General features: G+C 46.2%; 1 protein-coding gene across 2 annotated transcripts in view; it reads left to right on the plus strand.

Annotated features, from left to right (window-relative positions):
• LOC147113819 (fibroblast growth factor receptor-like 1) overlaps positions 1-16,095 on the plus strand; it is a 237,756-nt gene that overhangs the window by 83,133 nt on the left and 138,528 nt on the right. Inside the window, exons 1-2 of one of the 2 annotated variants that reach the window (XM_085995162.1) lie at positions 12,394-12,860; positions 15,219-15,491. In XM_085995162.1, coding sequence (XP_085851288.1) covers positions 15,245-15,491 — 247 coding nt within the window. In that variant the 5' untranslated portion in view covers positions 12,394-12,860; positions 15,219-15,244. Of the gene's footprint in view, positions 1-12,393; positions 12,861-15,218; positions 15,492-16,095 lie in introns of those variants that run through there. The other variant, XM_085995161.1, reaches the window with a different exon arrangement.

Genomic DNA, 16,095 nt, shown 5'->3' on the forward strand with positions numbered 1-16,095 from the left:
TCTTGCTCTTCTTCAAATCGTGCCATGGGATCTTCCAGCTGAATAAACATTTGGGCCTCGGTTTAATATTTCATCCACAAGATGGCACCTCTGACAATATAGCACTCCCTCACTACTGTACTGAAGTGTCAGCCTAGATTATGACCTACATTGGCTCCTGGTCCACCAATGCCTAGATTTTAACATTTTCACCCTCTTGTTCCAATTCCTCCACAGCCTCAGCTCTCCACATCACAGTAACCTCCTCCAGCACTACAACCTTTGACCTTCATTGCAAGAGGATTTGAGTACAGGAGCAAAGATGTCTTACTACAGTTGTACAGGGCCTTGGTGAGACCACACCTGGAGTACTGTGTGCAGTTTTGGTCTCCTCACCTAAGAAAGGATATACTTACCATAGAGGGAGTGCAGCGAAGGTTCACCAGACTGATTCCTGGGATGGCAGGACTGTCGTATGAGGAGAGATTGGGTCAACTAGACCTGTATTCACTAGAGTTTAGAAGAATGAGAGGGGATCTCATTGAAACGTATAAAATTCTGACAGGACTAGACAGACTGGATACAGGGAGGATGTTTCCCCTGGCTGGGGGGTCTAGAACGTGGGATCACAGTCTCAGGATATGCGGTAGGACATTTAGGACTGAGATGAGGAGAAATTTCTTCACTCAGATGGTGGTGAACCTGTGGGATTCTCTACCACAGGAGGCTGTGGAGGCCAAATCACTGAATATATTTAAGAAGGAGATAGATAGATTTCTAGACACAAGGGGCATCAAGGGGTATGGGGAGAGAGCGGGAATATGGTATTGAGATAGAGGATCAGCCATGATCATATTGAATGGCGGAGCAGGCTCGAAGGGCCGAATGGCCTACTCCTCCTATTTTTCAATGTTTCTAACCTTCTGAGAACTCTGTATTCCTCCAACTCTGGCCTCTTGTCCATCCCCCACTTCCTTCACCCAACCATTAAGCAACAGTGCCTTCAGCTGTCTAGTCTCTAATCACTAGAATTTGCTCCCTAAACCTCTCTGTCTCTCTACCTCTCTCTCCTAGAATCATAGAATGGTTACAGCACAGAAGGAGGCCCATTCGGCCCGTCGAGCCCGTGCCGGCTCTCTGCAAGAGCACTTTAGCTAGTCCCACTCCCCCGCCCTTTCCCCGTAGCCCTGCAAATGATTTTCCTTCAGTTACATATCCAATTCCCTTTTGAAAGCCACAATTGAATCTTCCTCCACCACCCTTTCAGGCTGTTCATTCCAGATCCTAACCACTCGCTGCGTAAAAAGGTTTCTCCTCATTTTGCCTTTGGTTCTTCTGCCAATCACCTTAAATCTTTGTCCTCTGGTTCTCGACCCTTCCGCCAATGGGAACAGTTTCTCTCTATCTACTCTGTCTAGGCCCCTCATGATTTTGAACAGTTCTATCAAATCTCTTCTCAACCATCTCTGCTCTAAGGAGAACAAACCCCCAGCTTCTCCAGTCTATTGCCGTAACTGAAGTCCCTCATCCCTGGAATCATTCTCATAAATCTCTAAGGCCTTCACATCCTTCCTAAAGTGCGGTGCCCAGAATTGGACACAATACTCCAGTTGAGACTGAACCAGTGATTTATAAAGGTTCATCAGAACTTCCTTGCTTCTGTACTCTGTGGGCTGGATTTAGTGAATGGAGAGGGGTTGGAGGCGGGACTGCTGCTTGTCGGGTCGATGTCCCGCCTCCATCATCTTCTGGCTAACCAGAGGGATTTTCCCGATTGAGCTTGTTAAGCCCGCCCTGCGGGCTCAGCAGGCCAATTAGGGGGAAGTCATTGACAGCCGTCAACGTCTGATGTGCCATCTGTCAAGACTTCTTGAATGAAGAAATGTCAGCGTTTGACAGCTCTGTGAAGCTGTCAAACACTGACATTCTCTGTAGTTTGATGAGTCCTTGTGTTCAGAACTCATCAAACCTTTCAACTTTGTAGATTTCAGATGACTGTTGGTTCGGAGGATCTAACAGCCCATCTGAGAAATCTACAAGGAAGATGTCGGGACCCCCGATCCAGAGCGGATGAAGGCTGTAGGCAGAAACCAAGGTAAGTGAACATTTTTTTAACAGTTAACACTCCCCTTACATACTTACCACTCCACACTTGCTCCCATCACTCACCTCTACATCTTACTTTCAGGCCCCTCCGACCCCTGCAGACCTCCTACTCGACTCCTCCAACCCGGCGGGGTTTTCCGAGGTCGGAAAGCCTTCACCTGAAAAGGTAAAATGGGACTAATCCTTTTTTCTGCCTGTTAACTACAGGCAGTTAAAAGGATTTAATCCCTTTCCCGCCTCCAGGAGACGGGACCCAAAGCAGCACATCTTCCCGCCTCCTGGCAAAAGGGCATGGAGGCGGGATGGGGGCAGGTTTGCCATCTGCCCCCACTTTCTACAACTTTACCGGCAGTCCCGCCTCCATACCCGCCTCCTCAGGGCTCAGAAAATCCAGCCCTATGCCTCTATTTATGAAGCCCAGGATCCTGTATGCTTTTTTTAATTGCTTTCCTAACCTGCCCTTCCACCTTCATTGGTTTGTGCACATATACCCCCAGGTCTCTGTTCATGCACCCACTTTAGGATTGTACCCTTTAGTTTATATTTCCTCTCCTCGTTCTTCCTACCAAAATGTATCACTTCGCACTTTTCTGCATTAAATTTCATCTGCCACGTGTCTGCCCATTCACCAGCCTGTCTATGTCTTCTTGAAGTCTATCACTATCCTCCTCACTGTTCACTATACTGCCAAGTTTTGTCCTTTAAAACGCTCATTAAAATCTACCTCTTTCCTGTCCTAACGTCTCCTCCTTTGGCTTGGTGTCAATTTTTGCCTGAATACGCTCCTGGGACGACACTTGGGACATTTTACTACTTTAAAGGCGCTATATAAATGCAAGTTGTTGTTGAATTTCCTCAGAGCTTCTCCCGCTCTGCTGCCGTTACTCAGGGGGAAATTTGGTGGAAAAGCCTTGAAGAAATTCACCCCCTATTCACCCCCGGGAGTGAGGCTTGAACCCATGCATGATTTACACCAGTACACTAAAATCAATCCCATGGCATGAAAGTCTCCTCTCTCAGAGGTGACCATGAACCAGCAGAGGTTGATCCAGGGGTCCAACAAAGTGCATAGTGGCCTCTGGTGTTAGCGATGCACACCAGCAGATTCAGTATGCATGAAGAGTGAGGATCAGTGGAAGTGAAATCCAAGGACCAAGAGTAGTGAAGCTCAGTGAGCCAGCGGAGGGTGAAAGGTAAATCCATGAGATCAGTGCAGAGGATGGAGCTGGTTCGAGGAACAGCTGTAGAGCAGTGAAGAGCACCGAATTATGGATGACACCAAATTGGGGAGTACAGTTAATACTGAGGAAGACTACGACAAAATACACAAAGACAGTAATAAGCTTGCAGAATGGGCGTGTAAATGGCAAATTAATTTCAATATAGATAACTGTCAGGTGGGGCATTTTGGTAGGAAGATTAAGGAGGTCACATAGTCCTTGGAAAATAAGAGTCTAAATGGGGTAGAGGAGCATAGGGATCTGGAGGTACAGATTCACAAATCATTAATAGTAGCGACTCAGGTTAATAAGGCCATTTAAAATAAGCAAATTAAGCACTAGGGTTTATTTCTAGAAAGATAGAATTGAAAAGCGAGAAGTTATGTTAAATTTGCATCGAACCTTGGTTAGACTATACTTAGACTATTGTGCACAGTTCTGGTCTCCATATTGCATAAAGGATATAATGGCACTGGAGAAGGTGGGAAAAAATATTTACAAGGGTGATACCAGAACTGAGAAATGACTGGGGCTCTTTTTTTCTAGAAAAGAGAAGGCTGAGAGGTGACCTGATAAAGGTCTTTAAGATTATGAAAGGGTTTTATAGGGTAGACATAGAGAAGATGTTTCCACTTGTGGGAGAGACCAGAACCAGGGGCCATGAATATAAGATAGTCACTAATAAATCTAATAAGGAATTCAGGAGAAACTTTTTTACCCAGAGAGTAGTGAGAATGTGGAACTTGCTACCACAGGAGTAGTTGAGGCGAATACCATAGATGCAGTTAAGGGGAAGCTGGATAAGCGCATAAGGGAGAAAGGAATAGAACAATATGCTGAGAGGGTTACATGAAGTGAGGTGAGAGGAGGCTCGTGTGGAGCATAAACACCGGCATAGACCAGTTGGGCTGGATGGCCTTTTTCAGAGCTGTACATTCTATGCAATTCAGGATCAGAAGCAGCAGGAAAACTGGAACTTTCTTCACTGTAACAGAAGTTGTTAAGTAGGATCTGATACAGGATTTCACAATTATGAAAGGTTGTGAGAGGGTAAGCAGTGTCAGCCGTGGCTCAGTGGTAGCACTCTCTCCTCCGAGTCATAAGGTTGTGGGTTCACGTCCCACTCTAGGGACTTGAGCACAAAATCTAGGCTGATAGTCCAGTGCAGTACTGAGGGAGCGCTGCACTGTTGGAAGGCATTAAATTGAGACCCAGTCTACCATCTCAGGTGGACTATTTTGTAGAAGAGCAGGATGTTATCCCCGGTGTCCTGGCCAATATTTATTCCTCAACCAACATCACTAAAACAGATTATCTGGTCATTACCACAATCACAGAATCACAGAAACCCCACAGTGCAGATAGAGGCCATTTCGGCCCATCGAGCCTGCACCGACACATATCCCACCCGATCCCCGTAACCCCTACACCAACACATATCCCACCCTATCCCCGTAACCCCACGTATTTAATCCCCCTAACATTAAGGGTCAATTTATCATAGCCAATCAACCTAACCCGCACATCTTTGGACTGTGGGAGGAAACCGGAGCACCCGGAGGAAACCCACGCAAACACGGGGAGAATGTGCAAACTCCACACACACATGCTGTGTGTGGCAGCTTGCTGTGCAAAAATTGGCTGCTGTGTTGCCTACATCACAACAGTGACAGCCTACAACACAACACAACAGCCAAGAGCTGACCATAAAGAAGAATACCCTCAGTCAACTAGTCCTGGGACTCAGCGAAGTAACTACTAACAATACTAACAATAACCAGCCCCAGGACAGTGACAGGGTAACACAAAGAATGCGACCCAACACAATCGTCGCTAAGCAAAAGGAAAAATATCTGACATATTGGGCAGAAACAACAAAAACCCAAAGCAAACTCAATTGCTACTTGGCCCTAAACAGACAATACAACATAGCTGATTACCTGACCATGGTAAAGGATAACAAACTGAGAAGAACCTTGACAAGGTACAGACTTAGCGAACATAGCCTAGCGATCGAAAAAGGCAGACACAGGCAGACCAGGCTGCCAAGAGAAGACAGGATATGCTCTCACTGCAGTCAGGGAGTAGTGGAGACAGAGATGCACTTCCTCACAGCCTGTGAAAAATATCAGGGCATCAGGGAGAATTTCTACCAAAAATTCTCACAAATATGCCCTGAATTCAGAAATCTGAATGACAACCAAAAACTCCCATACCTACTGGGAGAGGAGAGAAGCTGTATAACACTGGCGGCACACTATGTTACAGCTTGCCATGAACAGAGGGACAACCAGTAAACTAAGAAAAGAGTATATATAAAAAATGCGAATGTATATTTATACACTCAGGGGTATACCTGTTTATACAATGTATGAATAGAACTGCGTTTATGTGTTCAACCATAAATGTATTTTGATGCTTTGGCAACATAAGATGTACCTTATCATGCCAATAAAGCGATTTGAATTTGAAAAAATTTGAATTTGACTACACTTCAAAAGTACTTCATTGACTATAAAGCGCTTTGGGGTGTCCAGAGGTCGTGAAAGGTGCTATATAAATGCAAGTTCTTTCTTTCTATCTTGCTTCTACTGGTTGGCGAAACAGTCACAAGGGAGTATAGACTGAGAATTATCATTAAAAGAACAAAAGGAATTTTATAGAGGGTCATTAGAACATAATTATTTAGCAGTGACTGTTGAGGCAGAAGTTGTCTTTTACATCATGTAAAAGAGAATTAAGTATTTGAAAAGGAAGAATATAAAATGGCAGGAAAATAGGACTAATGTGGCAATTTGCAGGTGAGGAGCTGCCATCAGCTGTTTTGGGGATGTTGTCACACTGCCTACATCGGGGTAATTTAATGGCTCGATGCCACCTCGTGCCCAAATTCCTGACAAATGCTTGCGGTGGGCAAAACTCCACACCAGGAGCCTGAATTCATTAAATTGCCCCTCGTTACATTAGTCACAGCACTCCACAAAAAAAATTGAGAGAGATTGGAATACAAATACTTTATTTAGCATAGAACAGGTAAATGAACAGTATACAGTGCAAACGGTATATGTTACTGTAATTATAGATTTTATCATTCTGTTCAATATATTTAAAATAACAAGGATGCATCTCTTGAGCTATCTCTCAACATAACATTGATCATGAAGAACAGCTTGTTCACTTCGTACGTGACGGAACACTGTCATCTTCGGGCCCCACACTGGAATTCCGTCTCTTGCTACAAGCAGGATGCAAAGGTGGGCTTTACTGTTGTCAGGACACACATACGACATCAAATATCGCAAATCAGACTTGCACGGCAACGCAGACGGTCTCTTGAGGCTACCCTTGCCTGTTACTCCCCCAAAGCCTCGTCAGAAAGACATCTTCTACTTTATACAAGTGGAGGGAGCACCTGTCACGGCAGTTCAGGTGCGAAGGTACACCCGCAACGATCCAGTCTTGTCTGAGGTAATGGACAATGTCATTCGAGGGAGAGCTATAGGAGATTCTCCTAGTTTGAAACCTTACATTTCAAAAATAAATGAGCTCTCCGTCCAGGCAGGTTGTCTTCTTTGGGGACGCCATGTCATCATTCCGCCACCTCTGAGGGAAGCTATACTGCAACAACTTCATACAGGCCACAGTGGGATGGTTCGGATGAAGGAAATGGCAAGAAGCTACTTCTGGTGGCAGGTCTTGATGGAAATATTGAGGAGAAAGCCAAAGCATGTTCCCTATGTCAAAGGGTCCGGAATGTTCCACAGCTGGCAACCCTACACCCCTGGGATTGGCCTGCAGAAGTATGGCAGCGAGTACATGTGGACTTCGCCGGTCCTTTCGAAGAGAAGATGTTTATGGTGGTTGTGGACGCTCGTAGCAAGTGGCCAGAGGTCGCTGTGATGAGGTCTACCACGGCAGAGAAAACAATTGAGATACTTGGTGAGATGTTCAGCCATTATGGCTCACCGGAACAACTCATAAGTGACAACGGTCCACAATTTGTATCACAGGAGTTTGCAACCTTCTTGCATGTGAATGGTGTCCAACACATCAGGTCTGCGCCCTATAATCCCTCTACTAACGGCCTGGCAGAAAGGTACGTGCAAACTTTGAAGCACGCCTTGAAGGCATCGCAAGGTCAGGGCTCCATCCACCAACGTCTGAACAGCTTCCTGTTGTCCTACAGGAACGAGCCGCATGCCACAACCAAAACTTGCCCCGCTTCGCTCATGATGAAGAGGCAGTTGCGGACAAGTTTTGACTTATTCAAACCTCCAAGGGCAGAACAGGTTGTCCATTGTCAACAACAAGCTCAAGTTGAAAAGAGAGAGAAAAGAGCCAAGGAGAGACGGTTTCATCCTGGAGAGCATGTCCTAGCTCAAAACTACAACACTGGACCGAAATGGGTTCCTGCTACGGTGGTCGCGCAGACAGGCCCGGTGTCTTACACGGTTGAGACTGCCAAGGACGTCGTCTGGAGAAGACACACAGATCAACTGTTGCTAGGAGCAGAGACAGACACAGAGGCTCCAATGGCTGGTTGGCCTGAACTGTTTACGGATGATACCGCAAACCAGCATCCTTTGCCACAGTGCTCTTCTCCAACACAGGAAGTCATAGAGACTGTTCCACCTGTGCAAACTCCTGACTTTCGACTGACACAGGCACCTTCTCCATCCAGGCCTGTGTCAATGCCTACTGCTGTGGAAGCCAGCGATGACCGCCGGTATCCTGTCAGGGAGCGGCGGCCTCCAAGACGCTTGGATCTGTAGGCTTAGTGACTTACCCACAAGACTGGGGCAGAATAAACCCCAGGGTAAAGTCAGGTTTGAGGCAGTCTACCTCTACCCTTGGTTAGTGAGTGCATTGAAAGTAACTTACCTGTTGAGGAATAATGTGGACCTTTCATTTAAGAGGGGAGGAATATGTTATGTATAGTGTGTTCTCCTCCCACCTGTGGTGGCGCTGTCACAGCAGATAAATGGTTGGGTGTTCTCTTGGTTAAGTTTAGCTCTCTTTGTTCGGAACTTGCCAGAACTTCCTTTGCTTCCTGAATAAAACACTTCATGTTTGAATCTCTGAGTTCTGAGTCCTAAATTGTGTCTAGGTAGAAAGGTACCGACACAACAGTGAACCTGTGGAATTCTCTACCACAGAAGGCAGTTGAGGCCAATTCATTAAATATATTCAAGAAGGAGTTAGATATATTTCTTAAGGCTAAAGGGATCAAGGGATATGGGGAGAAAGCAGGGTCAGGGTACTGAATTTGGATGATCTGCCATGATCTCATTAAATGGCGGAACAGGCTCGAGGGGCCGAATGGCCTACTCCTGCTTCTATCTTCTATGTTTCTATGGAGTTGGAGTAGCCCAGTCCTTCTGCTAGCCTCTGCCTGACGATGACAGGTTTCTGGCCACAGAGCTGTCTATCAAAGGGCTCTCTCTCTCTCTGCCATCCTTCTCTGTCTGTTTCTCTCCCTTTCTCACCTCTCTGTATGCTGTTTCCATGGTTCTTCATTGTCTATGATCATGTGCCTGCTCTCCCTTTCTTTCTACCGTCTTTCTTGGACTGTCCGTCTCTTTCTCTTTAGCATCTTTGGTGGCAGTGACCCAAGCTTTCTTTGTGGGGCCCACTCCTGCTCCTTTGGGCCCCACAAAGGCGAGTGTCAAATTTTTTGTCTTAAAATACTGCTGTGCAGCGCCTTGGGATGTTTTACTGTGTTAAAGGCGCTATATAAATACAAGTTGTTGTTGCTGTTGTAAACTCTACTGACAGGGCCTCTGCTGGGTGTCTGTCGGGTTTTACTGAGTGGAGCATCCATGTCTCAGTAGGCAGTTAAAATCACATCGGGGTCTGAATTATATCATGGGACCCTGATTTACATGTATCCATGATGCTCCGACCTGAGTCAGGTGGGCATCTGAACCGTTTAAGAAAACAGTGGCATTAAAATAACCACCGATCGAGAAAGGAGCGGTAGGTCCACCACTTGGATTTTACCTCCCATTCCACTCTGCTTCTGATAGTTAAAATTCCTCCTTATGCATCTTGAGTTTTTTTTCCTCTGCTGTCTCTTTCTCTGCCTGTCTTTTCTCATCTCTCTCAAGTTCTTTCCTCATCTCTCTCAAGTTCTTTCCTTGTTTTCTTTCTCTCTCTTTCCATTCCCTCTTTTCTTTGACTTCACTTCACTCTTCACCTTTTACTACAAGCTTTTTGCCAGCGCTGAGAGGGCAGGATCTGAGGCGGGTCAGCTGTCAAAATAGAAAAGATTGACAGCGGGTCAGGAGCCCGCTGACAACCCGCCTCCACGCTCGTCTCCCAAGTGTCGAGTCTGTCAGCGCTGAACAGACCCGACACCAAGCGGTGGGTCAGGCAATTAAGCTTATTAAAAACTATTTAAAAGGTTGTTAAACACAATTTTACCAGGTACTTACTATTTTTACACCTTTTTCACGAGGTTCACAATGCTCAGGGATCACGTCAGGTAAGTAGGTCGGGTGTTGTGTCAGCATGGAATGATTTACTAACCTGACAGCTGCAAATGGTCTATAAAAGCTCCCATTTCATAGGCCTTCATTTTCCAAGGTTATAAGCTGTTGCTTACTGCATTTGGAAGACAGATTGACCTTTATGTAGCTAGCAAGTGTTTGGAGCAAACTCTCTATCCAGTGTCACCTCATTGGAACAACCTCTCTCACCATTGACAGATCGCTTCTGTCATCTCAACCTCACTTGCCATCTATCCCATCAGCATCGGTGCCCTTGAAACTATCTCACCTTGGTCCTCAGAATCCCACTACGATCAGCCCCAACACCAGCACCAACAACAACACCAACCTTCTCTGCAATCAACTGATGGTGCACAGGGCACAGGACATCATCACCCGTGCACATTGCTGCATGGGACGCCAGGGATGTCCTCACCGTGGCCAGATTTACTTCACTTGACGCTGTACACCCTGGCTGCCACAGGTTGACACACCACATCCCACACCAACACCATAAAGCATCCTTACAATGCCCAAGCCATTTCTTTCACACTCATCACCATTGCCGGGGGTGGGGGGACTACCCTTATGTCTCACCATTCACGACAACTCACTAAGCCACTTCCAAAGGTGCACACAAATCTGTCCAAGAACGCAAAGTGTTGACAATAAAGATTTCAATGTTTGACAGCACATTACCAGAAACTTCACATGAACATTGGCTAAAGCACCCAAATGCCTATTATGTGTGGTGTTAGTTGATATGCTTGCAGTATGATGAGGGTGTGTGTGAGGGGTGGCTAGTGAGATGGGGAACTGATAATGTAGATAGAGGGATGGGTGGAGGTGCAAGGTAAGTTGGTGTGAGTAAGGATGTGCAGAGGTAGGGAAGGCAGAGTGATGGGGATGTGATGAGTGGCACAGCAGGATGAGGTTGAGTGTGGCTTGGCAGTAACATTTCGTGATCTACTGAGATCATTGAAAGGTTTGCGCCTCTGCAGCCAGGGACTCCTGACGACATCCCTGCTTTTGCCCTCCTGTGCAATGTGCAACCAGGCTGTGCTGATCTCCTGGGGTGGTCTCTTCCACCCATGGGAAGGGAAGAGAACTTCCCTGCATGCTGTGACTCTCTATGGAGGGAGTCATGGGAGAGCCTGGGTGCAGCCGTGCACCTCTGTGCAGTGCTTGTCAGTGTTTGCAGCACCTCAATGCTGTAGAACATTGACAGCACAACTGTCAAAATAAATTTGGACATGGTCCCTTTAAGGAAACCGGCTGATGATGCGTCATCAAATGATGCTATCAGACCTGCTTCCTTTTAATTGGCCGGGAACCTCGCTGGGCGGGCCTAACAAGCCCCATCAATGTAAAATCACTTGGAGAGTGCAGGTTGCATTAGTCAGTGGGCTGCCCTGGACCCACCTCGGTCGGCAAAATCGCGGCCTCATAGCTCAGGTCCTCGCTGCATAGACTGATATAATGACCAGTGTCACCCCCCACAAAAGAAATGTTAACGATATGCAGCCTCAAAGGTATGCGATTCCCCAGATACATATCAAAGAGAAGAAAGGTTTAATAACACCTTGCAGTTATATAGCGCCTTTAACGTAGTGAAAACACCCAAGGCGCTTCACAGGACCGAGTATCAGACAAAATTTGACCGAGCCACATGAGATATTAGGATAGGTGGCCAAAAGCTTGGTCAAAGAAGTAGGTTTGAAGCAGCGACTTAAAGGAAGAGAGAGAGATGGAGAGGTTTAGGGAGGGATTTCCAGAGCTTAGGGCCTTGGCAGCAGAAGGCAGGGCCGCCAATGATGGAGCGTTGAAAATCGGGGCTGTACAAGAGGCCAGAATCAGAGGAGTGCAGAGCTCTCGGAGGCTTGTAGGGCTGGAGGGAGGTTTAAGGCGGCATTTTGTCATCGCTGCCTGTGTGAGACGCAGGGATCCGAGGAAGAGGAGAGTGAAATTGGCAACTTGGATGTGCATGTAGGCAGCGGGCTCCCAATTTTCAGCCTGCAAGAGAATCTGAAAACATGAAGAATTAGGAGAAATATTATCATTGGATCAAGATGATGGATGCAAGTGTTATGCCTGGCTTGGGAATTCTAAATCATGAGGAAAGTGGAAATGATTTGATATATCGGAATTCCATTCTGGGATTATGTAGGAATTATACTTGGATCAGAACTGTATTTATCAGGCACGGTCTGAAGAAATAAATAATCTTGAGCAAGGAGCTGGCAGAAGAAAGAATTCTAAATAAAATCTTTGTTTTTATTATTAGTTATTTTATTGATTTTTGCTTCCTGTATATTTTTTTCTCATTTTTTCCATTTGCAAAACAGCTCAATTCATGTTAGGAAGAAGAAACCCTTAGGTCATCTCTCACTAGCTCAATTGGTAGATGCATTTTTTGCTGTAGTATTGAGTGGTAGAGTCCAGAAGTCGCCCGGTTGGTCAGCCATTACGTGCCTGCTGTCTGGAACTCCATCTCTGAATTCCTTCACCTTGTCACCTCCCTTCCTGTTTCCAAAACCCCTTCCCTTTGACCGACGGCGCTTTCAGTTCCATCCCCCCCACAGCTCCTTTTCCTTTCTCCCCTTTCGCTCAGTGTTTGCTGTTTTCTCCACTCTGTACAGCACTATTGAGAGTCCGTTCTATACACAGGGAGTGCTGTAGAAATGTAAATTGTCACTCTGCTCTGTGCTGAGTTTGCCGATCTCAGTTGAATTGACAGTACAATTGGTCCCGGTGCTCCTGGGATGGGAGGGTTCCCATACCCGACTGCTATCCGGCGATCACTGCTGGAAATATCAACATGCGCTGATTTAAGGCGAGGGGCACGATCGGCCTCAATTGTGATGTTCACCTTGGTTGAATAGCACACAGTCGAACCTCTCACACGGAGAATGGTTGCTTGGACAAGGTGCCATAGGACCACAAGCACCTATGAAAGCCTAGAACAGGAAGCGTCGGCACCGGTTGGGGAAAGGAGAAAAATGGGAAGTAACATTTAAAGAAAAGGGATCAACTACAGTGATTTTGGGCCTACTGTCACAAAGTCCCGGTAATTATTTTAATTTTAGTTTCACCCCCGCCCCCGCAAAAAATAAATGATCGTTCATTAACAAATTATCTTCACAAATGATTCATTCACATCTCAAGTGAAAATAAGAGGTTGCTGTTTGGAATAAGCTGGTAACGCAACGGGAAATGATTTGAATAGATGTGATGGTGCAGAAGCTTCCAAGGTACACACTTGCCAGGTCTCTGGTTTTGGAACATTCCAACATAAATGCAGCAAAGGAACCTCCAGGGAGGGAAAATCAGAACTGGGAGCGCAAAGAATGAAGCGCCAGGGAGGAAGAGTGCGGGCATCGCCACTTCCAAGAAACACAGCCTTGAAGCTGAACTCCATTTCAGTAAAACATCACATGATGTTTTCACTTTCCGTTAACCTTTGCCCTGCTGAATAAATAAGGAGTGTGTATGGATGGTTGGCACGGCAAATGCTGTGAGAAGCACTTTATGATCCAGGATAATGTATCACTGTTGTGCACAAAAATGTCTTTTTTCGTTTTTAAAAAAAGAAATTGGGTGGGTGGTCATATTCAAGTGTGAATGCTGACCTTTCACCTCCAGTAGCTGCATTTAAATCCAAAGCAGACAGCGTGGGTTGTCTCTGACTGAAATTAGGTGACGCGGTATGTTAGAACTGTAAACATCACCAATCCCAGCAAGGAGCCGTGTTTAGGGAATTGGGCCGACAGAGTTGTGATCCTCTCCCATTGGGAGCATGGTTCTGTGAAGGTAAACGGTGAAACATTGCTGGGCAAATTGATAAACCTAGTGCCCTTTCACAGGTAAACCCTTGGTTTGAGGTATGAAGCCCTCTGGTTGATTCGACTTAGCTGATTCGGGCATCAGGAAAGCGCTGTTAAGTAGAAACCCCAAATCTACAAAATCTATCCCGTCTTCTCTTCTGCCATCGCAGAAATTACAGCAGAGGCATTCAACCCAATGTGAGCGTGCAAATACATGTATATAGTCACTCACGCATATGCAGAAACACACACAAGCATACATGCACACGCATGCATACACATTCACGTACTCTCATTCGCACATTAAGGCCCTGAAATTCCACCCACGCGTGTACTCATGCACGCACAAAGCCTCCAGTCTTTCTCCGATTTTGCGACTGGCTGGCACTGTATGGTGCTGTGTGCTTTCACATCTAGGAGCTAGGCTCAAACCCAGCTCAGATAGACGGAAAGAAGAACTGTTGCACACTAATTCGGAGTGGGTGGTATGTGTGTTAGGACACTGGATGGTTATGGTATATGTGACCTTTTTGATTGCTGTTGTCGGATGTGGCGCTCAGGCACTTGGTCAAACGAGGGCAATTCATATCGGACTACAGTAATTGTTCTTTAGTTACAGCGCAGTGTCACATGTTAGATTAATATTGTAGAGGGTACATGCTATAGTTCACACGATGCATTGTGGTAGTGGGTGAGCTTTAGTTGTGGACGACATTGGAGACTGATTCCAGGTAATGGTTTCACTGTTTGCCTGCTGTTTCAGTGGTGGGTTTTACTTCTGGCATCAGAGCTTGGGAGCTTCCATATGGAGTGGAGTTTGTGGCAGATGCTTTGTGTATGAACTATGTGCAAGGAGTGAGGAGTCTAGTTGACGTGTTGACCTGCCATGCGTCCTTAACAGGGTCCAGATTTCAAAGAGTTTCCAGTTCAGGCTGGGGAAGGACATGACTTTCACAAGCAGGTCTATTTCCTATTGTGTCTCAATCCACATTAAGTCATGGCTTCAATAAAGTGGACCAATCGTCTGCAGTTAGGCCTTTTTTGGTTAGCTTGTAGGGGTGACACTGAGTTGCCCTAGTGTCACCAGCCTGAAACATTAAAATATTATGACAAGTGCCCTAGGGCACCACTAATATAATAACTAAACAATAAAAACCAGGCTCAATACAGCAACAGCACGCAACCATTACTACTTCCGTATGATGGGAAAAGCTTATAATGGGATGTCTAGTTAAATTATAATGGGTGTTGCGACTATCAATAAGACACTCTATACTCTGAGGTGCCCCCGGACGTGGAAGGCCTCGAGCATACCAGTAGACACCGCATGCTCCCTGCCTAGGGCCACCCAGGCGCGGGCAATGCCGCGGAAGAGGGGCAGGAAGCAGAGCGACCCCCTCCTTATGTATCCTGCCCACCCTGGACCTATAAATTGCTGTTTTGGCAAGGCCCAGGAGCCAGCTGCATTTGGGAGGAAACTCGAGAGCCGAGCTATTTGAAATTAATGAGTCGACGTCAGTTTTATGACTTTCCCTGTCGTTTCACGCCGGCTTCCATTTGTACCGTTCTTGACTGCTGACTTTTTAAACATCCGTGTCCAGGTCCTCCGAGGATTTCTAAGAAAGTGATGAGCCGGCAGCCAGTGAAGCTTGGCCGCACGATCAGGCTGGCCTGTCCGGTGGAGGGCGATCCCCCACCGCTGACCATGTGGATCAAAGATGGACGCACCATCCACAGCGGCTGGACGAGGTTCCGAGTCCTTCAACATGGTCTCAAAATCAAGGAGGTGGAAGTGGAGGATGCAGGAGTCTACGTCTGCAGAGCAACAAACGGGTTTGGCAGCATCCATCTCAACTATACCCTCATCATCATCAGTAAGTGTGCAGATGGCCTTTGACCCCAACCTTGTTGCAATAGCTCTTTTTTTTTCAGTTGTATAAAAATTCACACACCTTGTCAGATTCTGATACAACATCTTGGGTGATACCTCACTGGCTCCATGATCCATGCAAATACTTGTACTGAGGGGCTTGTAAAAGAAAGAACTTGCATCTATACAGAGTCTTTCTTATCCTTGGGATGTTCCAAAGTGTTTCACAACTGATGAATTACTTTTGAAGTGTAGTCACTGTTGTACTTGTTGGTGGCCTGTAACTGTTAGGAGGTTGATAGGACGTTTCAACTTACAAAGTGACCACCTTTTCTCTTCTACAAGCTCTACATAAGAATTATGAGCAGGAATAGTCCATACGGCCCCTCGAGCCTGCTCCACTATTCAATAAGATCATGGCTGATCATCGACCTTAACTCCATTTTCCCGCCCGATCTCCATATCCCTTGATCCGCCCTAGAATCCAAACATCTATCTATCTCAGCCTTGAATATACTCAACGATTCAGCATCCACAGCCCTTCGGGGTACAGAAGACATTTTTGCGATGAACATTACAAGGTACCCTGGAAGCAGGTCTCCAGTCCT

This window comes from Somniosus microcephalus, chromosome 8 (genome assembly GCF_052327205.1).
Source record: "Somniosus microcephalus isolate GS21.2 chromosome 8, FLI_Smic_1.0, whole genome shotgun sequence".
In the NCBI taxonomy this organism is placed as follows: Eukaryota; Metazoa; Chordata; class Chondrichthyes; order Squaliformes; family Somniosidae; genus Somniosus; species Somniosus microcephalus.